Consider the following 12978-nt stretch of genomic DNA (forward strand, 5'->3'; position numbering starts at 1 on the left):
ACCTGTGGCAGGGGTGTGAGAGGAGGGGTTAACTGAGGGCTAGGAGCAAGCAGGGATTGAGCTGTAGTGACAGCAAAGAGAATTGCTTTATTCTACAGCCTGACCAGACAGAAGAGTTCTTTAATTTCACATGACTGGGAAATCCTCAGTGCCAGAGAGTGGTAGAAATAAGGGGAAGTTCCCACTTACTCACTGGGGACTGTTAGAGTTCAGATGAGGTTATCAGCACTTTACTACATGATGTTTTTCTCTTTCTGAAACCTAGTTTTAATTCTTTTGCTGCATTATTCCTTTTTAAAGCCAATACAACCTTCTGTCATTTGGCTATTTTGGAGAATGTTCTGGGCGTTTGGGAACATTTATGTCCCATTACTCTGAATTACATCATATCCTTGTTGCTTCCCCTGTTGTCAAGCCTTTCTTTTAGGAACAGTGTAAAACTGTCATGCAAAATGTGAGAACACATTTTTGACCTGCTCTTTTTCTTCATGTTTCACCTCACAGCTTGTTCAAAGAACCACTCATGTTCAGTGGTTACACTGGAGATCCAGCCTTCAGCCATAAGGTGCATGTTCTACCCTGATACTCAGATGTGTGCCCATGGCCTGCAAGGGCACAGCTGCTGGGTTGTAATCAAAGAACCTGCCACCTACATCTACAGGAGACAAGGTAAGGACAGGTCAGAACTGTGAAGAAAGGACCTCAACTGTGGGGCTCAATTCTTGTGAATGGAGGACTGAGGAATTCCTCACCTCATAAAACACCATGGATGTCTCCTAGACACTTGTCCCTGGCTGTTTCAGAGGAGTTATAGCCAAGGGAATGGGAAAAATGTCCCCAAATATTGTTTTAAAAATGCATGAAATCATAGTGTTACCCTCTGGTGCTGAAGCAGGCATAACAGAGGAAGTCTTGTTTATGAAAGATGTTTTGAAAGTGCAGAGTAGTGAAGCCAAACAACAACAGTAATGCAAGTCCAACTCTTAGCTTTTCATCTGCAGAAGATGCTTTGATATGCTCTTCCTTTTAAGCCTGGTGAATAACACAAGGAGTGTTGAAAAGCCACTCTCAATTGGAAGTATTAAGGACAATCTCTAGAGAAAACAAGAAAACCAAACAGATATCCCTGCTCCCTAAACAGGATGAAATAATATTTTAAATAAGTGAAAAATATTTAAGAGAGAAAAAGAAGTTGTGTAGACAGTGTAGATAAGTAAAAATTCTGTTGTTTGGTTACATACTTGTTTGAAAGTGTAAGTTTTGTTGGGTTTATTTTCCTTGATTTTTAAAGAGACTGCTTTCTTTTTATGTAATGCTGGTTATTTTATTTATTAAAGGTAATTAGAACCCAGGCAACAATAAGTGGGAAAGGAACAAAATTTTCCTTTTCACTAAAATTCTGTGAAGTCAATGAGAACTTTCAAGGCTGAAACTCAACGAGAGAAAAAGCAGTTTATCGTTGCCAAGTAAAACATAATCACAAACTGAGACACAAAAGTAGACTTGTGTTTATTGTTCATTACAGGTTTGGTTTTAGTCCCATAACTTTGAATTTTGTTCCTGTCTATCCAATACATTGTTTTAGGAGAAAAATAGCGGGAGGTATCACTTCACTGTGTTTTAATGAACTGTTTTATAGGAAAACAGTAACAGTAAACAGTAAATTTATCTGTATTTCATTTAAAGAAGAGAATTTTTAACATAACAGATTTACAAGAGTTTTAAATGCAAGAGTTTAAAACTATGGGAAATGGGACTAATTTTCATTTCTGAAATCATCCTAACTTGAAAAAACAAATTATTTTTCCTCTGCTCACCCTCTGACAGATTTATTCCAGCCCATTTCTGAATCGGATTCCACCCCGAGAGTGTACATCCCGTCCCAGGGGTACCTGCTGGGCAAGTCCCAGGTGATCCAGGTGGGCTCAGGATGGAGGAGCATCAGGCAGTTCCTGGGCATCCCCTACGCTGCCCCTCCCCTGGGCGAGCGGCGCTTCAGAGCCCCGGAGCCGCCGGCCTGGCCAGAGCCCTGGAACGCCTCCGAGCCCCGGTGAGGAACCCTGAGCACTTCTTGTCCAGCATCAGCCTCATTGCATGGCTGTGACAGTGAGAAGGTACCACCAGCTCACATCCCAGGCAGCAGAGCGAGAACTTAATGTTACAACTCACTTTAAAAGGTTTTTGACCAATCACACAAAGCAAAAGCATATTGATCTAATTCATCCATCCAATCACTATAATCACACATACCTTCAGTTAAAACAATGCTTGTTTCAAACACAATACCTGCTTGTAAACCTTAAAACACAATGCACAGATTATTAGAAATTTAAATAAACTATTATTATTAAATAAATTTAATAACCAGCATTTCAGCAAGAGTGGGTTTTGTAGGTGTGTAGGGGACACTGCCTGTGAGCCTCAGCCCTGCTCTCTTTACAGCTGGTGCTAATTTTGTGCTGTTTATGTAAAGTGTGGGTTTTTTGAAAGAACATTTTTCAGTCTTAAGCTTTTTAAAATGAGGCAGGGTTTCTGAGGATGAGTTCTAGGCACACAATAATGGTTCTAGCTCCAGTATTAAGCTTAGAACTTCCTTATGTCTTGCTAGATAACTTTCCTGCAGTTTAGGGAGTTACTCTAGAAAAGCATTAATACACACACCATTGCTCTATTTGTCCTTACTTTTCTACTTCTTACATAATTTTTCTGGTGACCAATCCTATGGCTACTGCTTAGCTCTAATCACAGTTCTGCTGTCTCTGAGGCCTGCCTTTTGCAGCTTTCCCAAAACCTCTGATTTTATGGATTCCCACATGCAGGAGTGCTGGTCCAGCCAGGGCTGGGAAAGCTGCTGGAGTGATGGCAACAATATTTATGTCCTTTCTTGCAAAGCAATCTACAGAGTACAGATAGAAACTTTGATTAGCAAAGAGAATAATTTCTCCATCTTTATGTTAAAGCATGCAAGCACCTCAAGAGAAAAGTCTAATTCCTCTGTTGAATCTCTGCATAACTCCCCACCAACTATCTGCTGTCAGCCCATTTCCATTCTGAATAGTATTTATACAGGTATTTATTATATTTATGCAAACAGTTTTGCTCCTGCTGAGCCATACATTCTTACACATTTAGTCCAAGAAGGGCACTTCAACACTGCTGTAACCAGAAGCTGTGGGTCTCATATAGAAATTCGCTGCCTGGTAGTGTCCAAGAGATCAGACTGAGGGGCCCAGAAAATCAATCTCTTCTGTCCAAAACCTATTAAAAGGCAAAATACTTGGGGAATTGAAAGTGTATTTGGCCTTTGGTTATCCCATCCTTCAGGATGCACCTGAGCTGTGGAGGTGTGAAGCCACAGCCTTGAGTACATTGCAGGGATCTGGTGGGAGGTGACTTTCGGTTCCCCAGCTGTTATTTTAGCACACACAGCACCAGCTCTTGGTGTCTTGTAGGGCTTAGTTAGACCCACCTGCCTCTGTGATCTCCCCTTGAAGACCCAGGGTTTCAATGAGCAACCTGGCTGAGATTTTCAAAACAATTTGGGGACCTTTGTCAATCTGTTCCTCTCTTTTGAATCCACAGTGCTTGCTTAGTCCAATGAAGAATTTGGCCATTATCTTATACTATTAATTTAAAGTTAAAAAGGCAGTTATTTGAGTTAACACTTGGGGAATTGGAGAGGCCTCACTTTGTGTATAGAAACTGGTGATTTTTTAGGATTCTATATATTCTGTTTTGATGCTAAATATTTGTACACAAGAAATTCACATTAGCATAGTGCCATTACTGATGGAATAGAAATATTTATTTATCAGCTTGGACTTGATAAAAGATTTAAAAAACTTGAAAAACCAACCCAAATCAACCCAGCCCAACCAAAAACACCAGCCAGCTATTGGAGTCTCCAATGCTTCAGCAGGTGGCAGTCTTTCTCCTGGGAGCTGGAGAAGAGAAGCCTTGATCACAGGTGATGATCCCTGCTGCCCTGTGGAAAGCTGCATGATTAATGATGTAATGCCTATTTTCCTGGCAGGAAAATAGGTATTACATTTGTATTGGAAATTGTATGGAAATTTGTATTTTTTCTGCCCAAAGTGGCTTCAGCAGATTTTTGTTTTGGAGATGATGTGCTCCACTATGTCTGTGTGAAAGTTGTTGAGTGACATCACCATACTAGATGAATGTTCCCCTTATGGAAAAAAAAATAGTAGAATTCCATTAAGTCTGGTCCTTTTCACTGTAGTTTTCTAATAATTTCTTTACACCTTTAGGACAAAATTTTACAAGGGCATTAAAAATTATAATTTAGAAATAATTTTCTGAGCTATTACCATATTTTCTTAGGCACTTTTGACTTCTTCACTAAGAAATTGTGAGTTTTTCCTAATTCATTGTGTGCTATAGATAAAGCTGTGAAATAGAGGATCTGGTTTCAAAGCAGGTTATCACTGAACAGCAAAAATCATCCACTTGATTCAAGCTTGATAAGATTAATTTCATTCAGATGATGGCAAGAAAATAATTTTCTCTATGTGATTGGCTACTGAATTCTTATTGGAGGGGTACTTTAAACATAATTTGACACTGTTAATGGCCTGCTATGATGCTTAGAACAAAGAGATTTTAAAAATTCATTAAAATTTTGAAGTTACCAAATTTTCCCACAGACCATTGGAAATTAAATTAAACACAATGAAATGTAGCCCACAGACCACTGGGAAATAAATCAAAATGTATGTATCCCACAGATTATTAGTAATTTAAATAAATATCCAGCATTTCAGCAAAAGAGTGGATTTTGTAGGTATGAGGGGAGACTGCCTGTGAGCCTCAGCCCTGCTCTCTTTACAGCTGGTGGTAATTTTGTGTACTTTATATAAAGTGTGAGGTTTTTTGAAACCACAATTTTAAGTTTTTTAAAATGAGGCAGGGTTTCTAAGGAGTGGTTCTAGGCACACAAATTCAATGCATTATGTGCATTCATACAAACCCACATAGCTGTTGTTAACTTATAGATGGGCACAGTTTTAAATGAGATCAAGATTCACAAATTTAAAGATTTTATTAACTAATGCATCAAAAGATAAGGAAGTAGGAGCAGTGGAAGAAGAGTAAAAGAGTATTGTGACATTTTCAATCTGTGTCTCTAGGGCAGCATGTTGGCAGCCAGGAGATGGAGAGGCCCCACCAGAGTCTGTCAGTGAAGACTGTCTGTATCTGCACATCTTTGTTCCTGACACCACTGTAAGTATGAGATGTAATTAAAATAAAAATTTTTTTGTAGCTGAGGATTGTCTCTTTCCAAAGTGCTTTTGGCATATGTGGCTGTTTTGCCCGTGTTGTCCACAAAGCCTGCAAAGTTAAATTAGGCACTCTGGTGTCTTTACTGGTACAAGGGTATTCCCTATACAGGCTTTGTCTGAGCTGTGTTGGGTGACTAGGAGGACAGCACACTAAAAAGCCAGAAATAAGAGAGAGAGAGACAGAGAGGGAAACACAACACCAGAAGGTGACAGCAAAGGAGGAGAAATCAAGGACAGGGATGGCAGTGCTCCTGCAAGCAGACCATCTGTCCAGGAGACAAGAATGCAATACAATACATCAACATTTACCAGCAGACAGGAGGCTGCTGATGGTATTTTTTCACCCTCCTCTTTACTGTTCCCCTGTTGACATCTGTGGGAGTCTGTTGGGAAATGACAGTGGCAAGCAGTGCTAGATTTGTGGCCAGCTCACAGAGGTTAAAAATAGATGTTTCCAAAACTGGCTGGACCACTGGTAGAATGCGAAGAATTTTCATTTGAAACTTCTTGATTTTCTCATTCTAAGCACATATAAAATAAAGCTGCAAGTTAAAGCCAAGCTAAAATGATTGGCCAGCCCCTGGGGGCTGGGGATGAAGATGCTGAATAACATGTGAATCCCATTGAGGAAAGGACCCAGAGACAGGAACTTTTTTTTTTTTTCCACAGCACTGGCAATTTTCAGAGGGTGGTGGTAGTTGTAATAGAAATTTATGAATCTGTCATACTGCATGTCTGGAAAGAGCTGGTTTAGCAATCTGACAGCAGCAGAGAGAGTCCCTTGCAGGCCCATTTTAACCATCAGAGAGACCAGCAGTCTGTCTTCTCCCTGCAGCATCAGGCTGTCATTTTGCCTTGAGTGCAGTCACCACTTATTGAAAACATCAGGTCACTGTCCCAGGCAGTTTGCCATCTATGCTTAAGAGCTGCTTTCAAGATATTTTATTTGAAAACCTTGTATTTTCCACTTAAAGACTAAACAGGCTTTTCTATTCTCCTCCTCAGTCCTGTGAACTGAATCTCTCCTGTCATTTGTAAAACTGTAAGGTAGTAGTAGGTCCAGTCAAGAAAATCAGTTTTACATGCATAAGTCTAGTCCAGGAGAGAACTAAAATTTCTGGTTTTGCAGAAGTAGCTGGGAACAGAAGGCATTGACTTTTCCTTCACTTTTTGTGGCAAGCTCTATTTTTTACTCTCATGCAGATAGATAGTTATATATTTTCAGCCTGTGCAAAGTTAAATTAGCTAGTAAATATGGAATATATTTACACAGAGAGCAGTGAATGCAGAGGTCATTCAGGAGCATTTTGAGCCTCAAAAAGAGCACAGTGCAGAGACTTCTGCCTGTCACCAAAGGACTCTCAAAGTGTCAAGCACTGAAGAAGGTGAATGACATCATTTTGCTTCCGTAGCTACATGTACCACAGTTAAACTGGCACTTCTGAGTTTTTTCCACCTATAATTATCACCACCTGTCACACTAGCTCAGCAAAGCTGTGCTTTGCCTTTATTTAGAAAGGGCTTAATTGTAAGATCAAGACTTAAAAATTCCCATTAAATAGGAATAGAAACCCTCTCTCTTCTTTCTCCATTTCTTGCACATTCCCATCTTCATTGTGCCATCCCCATTGCACTCAGTTCTTTACAGAGCAATATTGTACAGTAGTAAAAGCACTGAATGTTTCTGTCTTGGTTTAAATCTGTCCCTGTCAAGTAGCTCATCAAGTGTTTTACAGAAGGATGAGCAGGGAGTTTGGACCAGATGTCCCCAAGAGTGTTCCCTTCCAAGGTTAACCATTCTGGCATTCTGTGATGGAGAAGATGCTTGTGAATGTTATGAAGCTTCTCAGATTTCCAGCTGAGCTGCAGCATCCTGGTGGCTGCTGAACTTCATTACCCCATTAGGGTTTGCACATGGGACCTAAGCCCCTGCTCCTAGTCCCCATGAGGCCATGATGGAGCTGCTGGGCTTCCCATTGCTTGGTGCAGAAAAATAAATGGGAATGCTGCATCCAGACACTTGGCTCTGTGCACAATCCCAGTGCTAAATCTTCCCTGAATTACTCCATATCTGTTGCAGTTGTTGTCAATGGCTTTGGTTTGCTATTTCCAAATTTTACTGCCCATCTTTGCCCTTTGTAAACTTTTTATTGTGTGAAGTCATTCAGAATAAGGTAATATGCAATTTGCAGGGCAGCTGGAGGTCATGGTGCTGTGGAGACTGTGGACATGTGGGAAATGCTTAGCATGAGCCTCAGGGTTAACCATGCTGAGCTGAGGAGATGGAGCAGGCTAAATATAACTGCTAATACCATTTTAGCTGACAGAACTTGATGTGGTTGTATTTCAGAATGAATTTCCATGTGAAAACAGATGATTTCATTTTTTTTTCACCCCCATCTCCTCTGTGTTGCATGCAGTGCAGAAATGGATGGGAACCAGGGACAAGGCACTGCAAGTTAGGCAGTTTCAGTTCAAGAGAAGTTCATGAGAAAAAACAACTGTCCCAGTGCTTGTAATGTCTTGTGTTTTCATGGCAACATTGTTATGTTCACAAGAAGCCCCTGAACTGATTCATCAGAGAGATAAGTGAGGAGTGCACACAGATATCTGTAATTTTGCAGGATGCTGCGGCCATTGCTGCTCTGCTGCTTCTCCCATACAGCCATTTGTGTTTTTGCTGGAGACTTTCTTTGCCAGAACAGATGGGACTGCTGTGTTTAGCTGAGCTCCATCCAGAAAATAAGAGCAGCAGAGCCCATTGCCCTCTAGGTGCAGGGAAAACCAGCCCTAGATGTACTTTGACGCTGCTACAGGAAAGGGGAAAACCAAACCAACCTCCCCCGTTATGTTCACTGAAGGAACTTTCTATTGAGTGTCTGTAACCTGCTGGTGAGTGCTGAGGTGTTCTGCCTTTTCCTGTTGATGCAGCAGCAGCCCTGCTGTGTGTGCAGAGAGGGTCCATACCTGGTGCTGCTCTGGTAAAAAAGCTTCTGTTTCTGTGCAAAATCATGTAGCTCTGCCAGGAGTATTAACATGGGTGCAGATTGGCACTCCTTGCCATCCGAGGAGTTCTGCTGAGCTCTTTTGAGCTGGGTCCATCTGTACTTTGTGAGATGTGGGTCTCTCCTCTGCAAAGTCCTCTCTGTAGGATCCCTCTGTGTATCTGGTAGGGGAAAATTCCCATGGGCACTGAAGGAGCATGAAGTATTATCAATATCAAGTGACATTTTTGAGCCTAGGCAGTGTTTGAGTGCTGAAGACTTGAGAGCAGGAAGCAGCTGTGCACAGCTGTGAGCTTACTCAAGCTGGAGCAACCCAACAGGCCTTTTCCTTCTCCTGTTTCCCACTTGTTTGAACTTGTCCTGCATGTTTGTGTAAAGCAGATGTGCTCAAGCAAAGACAAGCACACCACATGCTTGTGGTGGCCAAGGCAGCAGGAGCTGGCCTAGAGGAGATTTTTGCTGGTGGAATACTGTGGTACTGTTAGATCTATTTTATAGTGGAGATAGTGCCCTCTTTGTGATATGCAGATCATTGCAGACAATTTGTGGGCAATTGTGGACAAGACCCTTTAAATTCCAGACAGATAGGCAGATATTCCCTCTTTATGGTCACTCTTAAAGAGCTATAAATGGCTTAGTTAATGTTCATGAGGAAGCTGCTTGTGTTATCATCAGTGACCTACCAAAGCAACAGGAATATTAATCTGCTCATTGTCATGGCAGGTCCAAAACATGTCAGTGTTGCTGTTCTTCCATAATGGAGGAAGTTACAATGCTGAGGAGGGAAAGACAACTCTGGATGGGTCATACCTGGCTGCCATCGGTAACGTCATTGTTGTCATGGCAAATTACCGGGTTGGTGTCTTTGGCTTCCTGAGCACTGGTAAGTCATGGGTTTCCAGGGCAAACACAATTATGCATTCTGTGACTCTTCTGGTTCTGATTTTTATTTTTTCAAGTTATTTTTAACTCAAGTAACCTATATCTTTCACAGATTTTTTTTATAAATTATTGTGGGAAAAAAAATGGCCAAGAAATAGTGGAGACTTGATCTGAACAGAAAGGGGAGAGACTAGGGGAACAGGGAGAGCAACAAACCAAACCCAATATCTGTGTCAAAGCATTGGCCAGACTTGTGCTTGCAGATGAACTTCTGGATATTGAGTTTTGCAGATGCACGTGAAGATAGGTTAGTACCAAAATTCTTGTGAATTCCAGTGGCCTATCATTGTAGGTAGAGTTGTCAATGATTCCAACTCCCAACCTGTTCCATCCATGAAATGTTGCTGATGACCTCTTGTGCCCATGTCAGAGTGGGGAAGGGGCAGAGGCAGATAACTGTGGGTTCATGGTAAGAAGGATGTGAGAGGATGGAAAGTAAGGCACAAAGGTAGTTGGTTGGTTCCTTAACAATTCAGTCTGACTTCTCTGAAGGACTTGCCACATTAAATCTGCACTGTCCTGGATGTGATTCAACATTTGCATGCTTTGTGTTGCCACCCTTCCCCTTGTTCCAAAGAAGTTTTTGCTCTCCTAATGCCAATTGTCATTAAAAATTATACAAATTCCCAATACAAACAGGATTTTTTCTTGTATAAAGAAGTATGAAAACACACATTCAATCTCCCTAAATCTTTGGGGTAGTGCCTTCAGGTCTTGGGGACTGTTTTTTTCATTTTGCCTTTTTTTAGCCTTGCCTTTTTAAGCAAGTAGGGAGCACTTTTCTTTCTACCATCTTTCACTTCTGCCTGGGGCAGGGGAACTTAAGGTAGAGAGCAATTGAGAGAAAATGCAACAGCTGCAAGTGGAGCTCTGTCTCAGTCTGGTGGCAATCTTTGGTCTCTTTAGTGGACATTTTAATACACTTATAAGTTTTAGGATGTCATATTTGCCATGTTTGCAAGTATCTGACCTATATACTTGGCCTCATGATCCTTTTGAGTGTTCACTGCTAGTGATATTGGGTGGATTTTGCCTGGTTTGAGGTTATAGATGTAGTTCTTGGTTATTTTTTCCCTTCTGTGTTTACTGTTTTGTTCAAAGCTTACTCACAGCAAAGCCTCTTTCATTCTGTAAGCAGAGAGCTGTCACTACAATATCCTTACTTGTTTAGATAAGAATTTGGTCATGGGTGTATCTGGAGAAAAAAAAAGAAATTACAGTTTACATCAGTGCAAACCCAATATTTATGAAAGTGATGGAATAATTTCATTTTGTCTAGAGCCAAATGCAGTGTGGATATATGCTGTGGGAACTTCCAGTACACAGCACTGCCCACACCACTCTCCTTCAGCCCTGTGAACCTCACCTAAGTTTCCTCCTAAGTGGAAAATGCTGGTTGGGCTGAATATGATACAGCAGTATTTATATGATGATGCATAATTTAGGAAAATTAATGTCACTACATGGGCTTGGTTGGCATTCCTGCAAACCTTCTGATAGAGGTGGTTCATTACAGGACTTTTTGGGGACCTTCTCCTGCTCCCTGTACTGTGGAGCTGTGGTCAGAGAAAATTTCCTGGCCAGTCTTTCCTGGCCTCTTCCTGTTTGAGAAGTCCATGGTGTGGATTTGGGAAAAACATACAGTCCTAGAATCACAAAATATCTGAAGTTGAAAAGGATTCACAAGAATCATTGAAGTCCAGCTCTTGCACAGGACAACCAGGAATCCCACCATACACCTGAGAATGTTGTCCAAACACACCTTGAACTCTGTCAGGCTTGGTGCTGTGACCACAAATGGGTGATTATTTAAGTTATTCACTATTAACATTCCAGTCTTGTGCACCTGGGCCTTTGGAACTTTTGCCATTGGTTTCAAAGGGAGCAGGAGTTCACCCTTAGGGCTTCACAGCAGGGCTGTTAGAAGGCCCTACAGTTAGAAATAAAAGTTATGAACTTGTGAGTTATATTAGTTTGATTTTCCAACCAAGCAAAGTCCTGAATCCTCTCAAGTTGATTTGTTATAAATTACAAAACTAGAGAGGAAGGACTTAAGTGGATTTTTAAGGAGTTGAAGGGTAGTGAAAACAGAAGATTTCCTTTTGTTTGTATGGAGTTTTTGTTAGTTCTGTAGTTCTTCTGGTCTCTCAGTGGCAGGGCTTTTGCAAAAAGTGAAAGAGCTCTCTTTCTTCTAAATATAAAAGATGTTTAATTAAATTTGCTATCACCTATTAATGTTGCAAAAAGTGATGCATATTCTTACTAATGCCTTCGCTTCTTCCTTTGTGTCCAAAAAATGAAGGTGAGTTGCCAGTGATATGGATGGCAAGAGTTTGGAGAAGACAGTCATGTTTTTAGGTTTTATTCTTTAAAGATTCCATGAAGTCATATAAACCAGAACAATTTTCATGCTTTAATTTAGCACTATTGTTCTTCTTCTGTTTAGTAATAACAGAAAGAAGCACACGAGGACTCTGGTTTCTTTTCAGCTTCCTGTGGTCCTCAGGAATGTGATCTTTTCCTTCAAAAAGGCACTGGAAAAGATTCCTGGCAGACATGCTTCTTTCAGTCTAACTCTTATGAAGGTCCATGCATGCATCTGTTCTCCAGTGTGGTACATTTCACAACCCAGTTGTGGTTTTTGCCAAGGAGAAAGGAACTGGTTATATTTCCCTTTTTGGTCTTTTTGTTTAGTATAGTGAAAGCAAGGCAGATTGTGTGGCTAAAACATTTACATGGATCTGCACATAAAAATTTCTTCACCAAAGAGATTGTAAAACATTGGAACAGCTACCCAGGGCAGTGGTTCAGTCACCATCCCCGGAAATATTTAAAAAGATGAATATGTGGCACTTGAGGACATGGTTTAGGGGTGAACTTGACAGTGCTGGGTTAACAGTTGGGCTCAAGGGTTTAAGGGTCCCTTCCAACCTGACTGATTCTTTGATTTCAGTTCCTTTGGAGTGGTCTCAATGAGGATAGAGCAAGTCCTTAAAATGAGATTTCCTTTTTAAAGAGTGGATTTATTGCTGGATTGTGATCTCTGGGAGCTGGTCATGGTATGCAGAACAAACTAAAAAAACCCCAAAAAACAAATGACAAAACTGAAAAACTAAGCAGGGAAAATTATTTCCTCCATTGCTTCACTGGTATGGCTTGGACTGATCATCTGAAACAATGGCTGCAGGTCATGGCTTTTTGGGCCTTTCACTTTTTGCCTGTCCTACTGAAAGGCTGTTCTTAGCAATGGCTGTTGTAATGTGGATACCTCTAAGATCTGCATTAATCTGATTACCATTAATCTGTTCTCCTCTGTGTTTATTCTGCTGTGTAAACTGGTGTGTTTGATACCTCAGGAATTCACTACAGGATGCACACTTAAACTGCTCCGTGCCCAAGACCTGTCCACAAAGCAGCATCTTTTTATTCCACTCCCTGTTAATTTTAATTCACTAGTTTCTGAACCTACTCTTATTTTAAACTTGTACTATTTGGTCTTGGCAATGGAAGAAAGAAATAGTTTCAGCTGTGTTTCTATTCACAGTTTTTCTGTTTTATCCTGCGGGTTTTTGGTTTTTTCCAAGTTTCAAATGTGAAGAATTTTAAAACTTTGAAAATGAATGGATCATTGTGGATTAAAAAGAAGCAGACAGTGAATAATAATTTTCTGTTCCTTTTTTACAAACCATGGAGGAATTACTTATTTCTGTTTTGTTGACATAAAATCA

General features: G+C 40.7%; 1 protein-coding gene across 1 annotated transcript in view; it reads left to right on the top strand.

The window, feature by feature from the left end:
- The window catches only part of TG (thyroglobulin), a 152098-nt gene that overhangs the window by 73456 nt on the left and 65664 nt on the right, over positions 1-12978 (top strand). The window contains exons 37-40 of the mRNA XM_026790985.2: positions 505-669; positions 1828-2050; positions 5151-5244; positions 9032-9191. Coding sequence (XP_026646786.2) covers positions 505-669; positions 1828-2050; positions 5151-5244; positions 9032-9191 — 642 coding nt within the window. The remainder of the gene's footprint in view (positions 1-504; positions 670-1827; positions 2051-5150; positions 5245-9031; positions 9192-12978) is intronic.

Source organism: Zonotrichia albicollis, chromosome 1 (genome assembly GCF_047830755.1).
Source record: "Zonotrichia albicollis isolate bZonAlb1 chromosome 1, bZonAlb1.hap1, whole genome shotgun sequence".
NCBI classification, from domain to species: domain Eukaryota; kingdom Metazoa; phylum Chordata; class Aves; order Passeriformes; family Passerellidae; genus Zonotrichia; species Zonotrichia albicollis.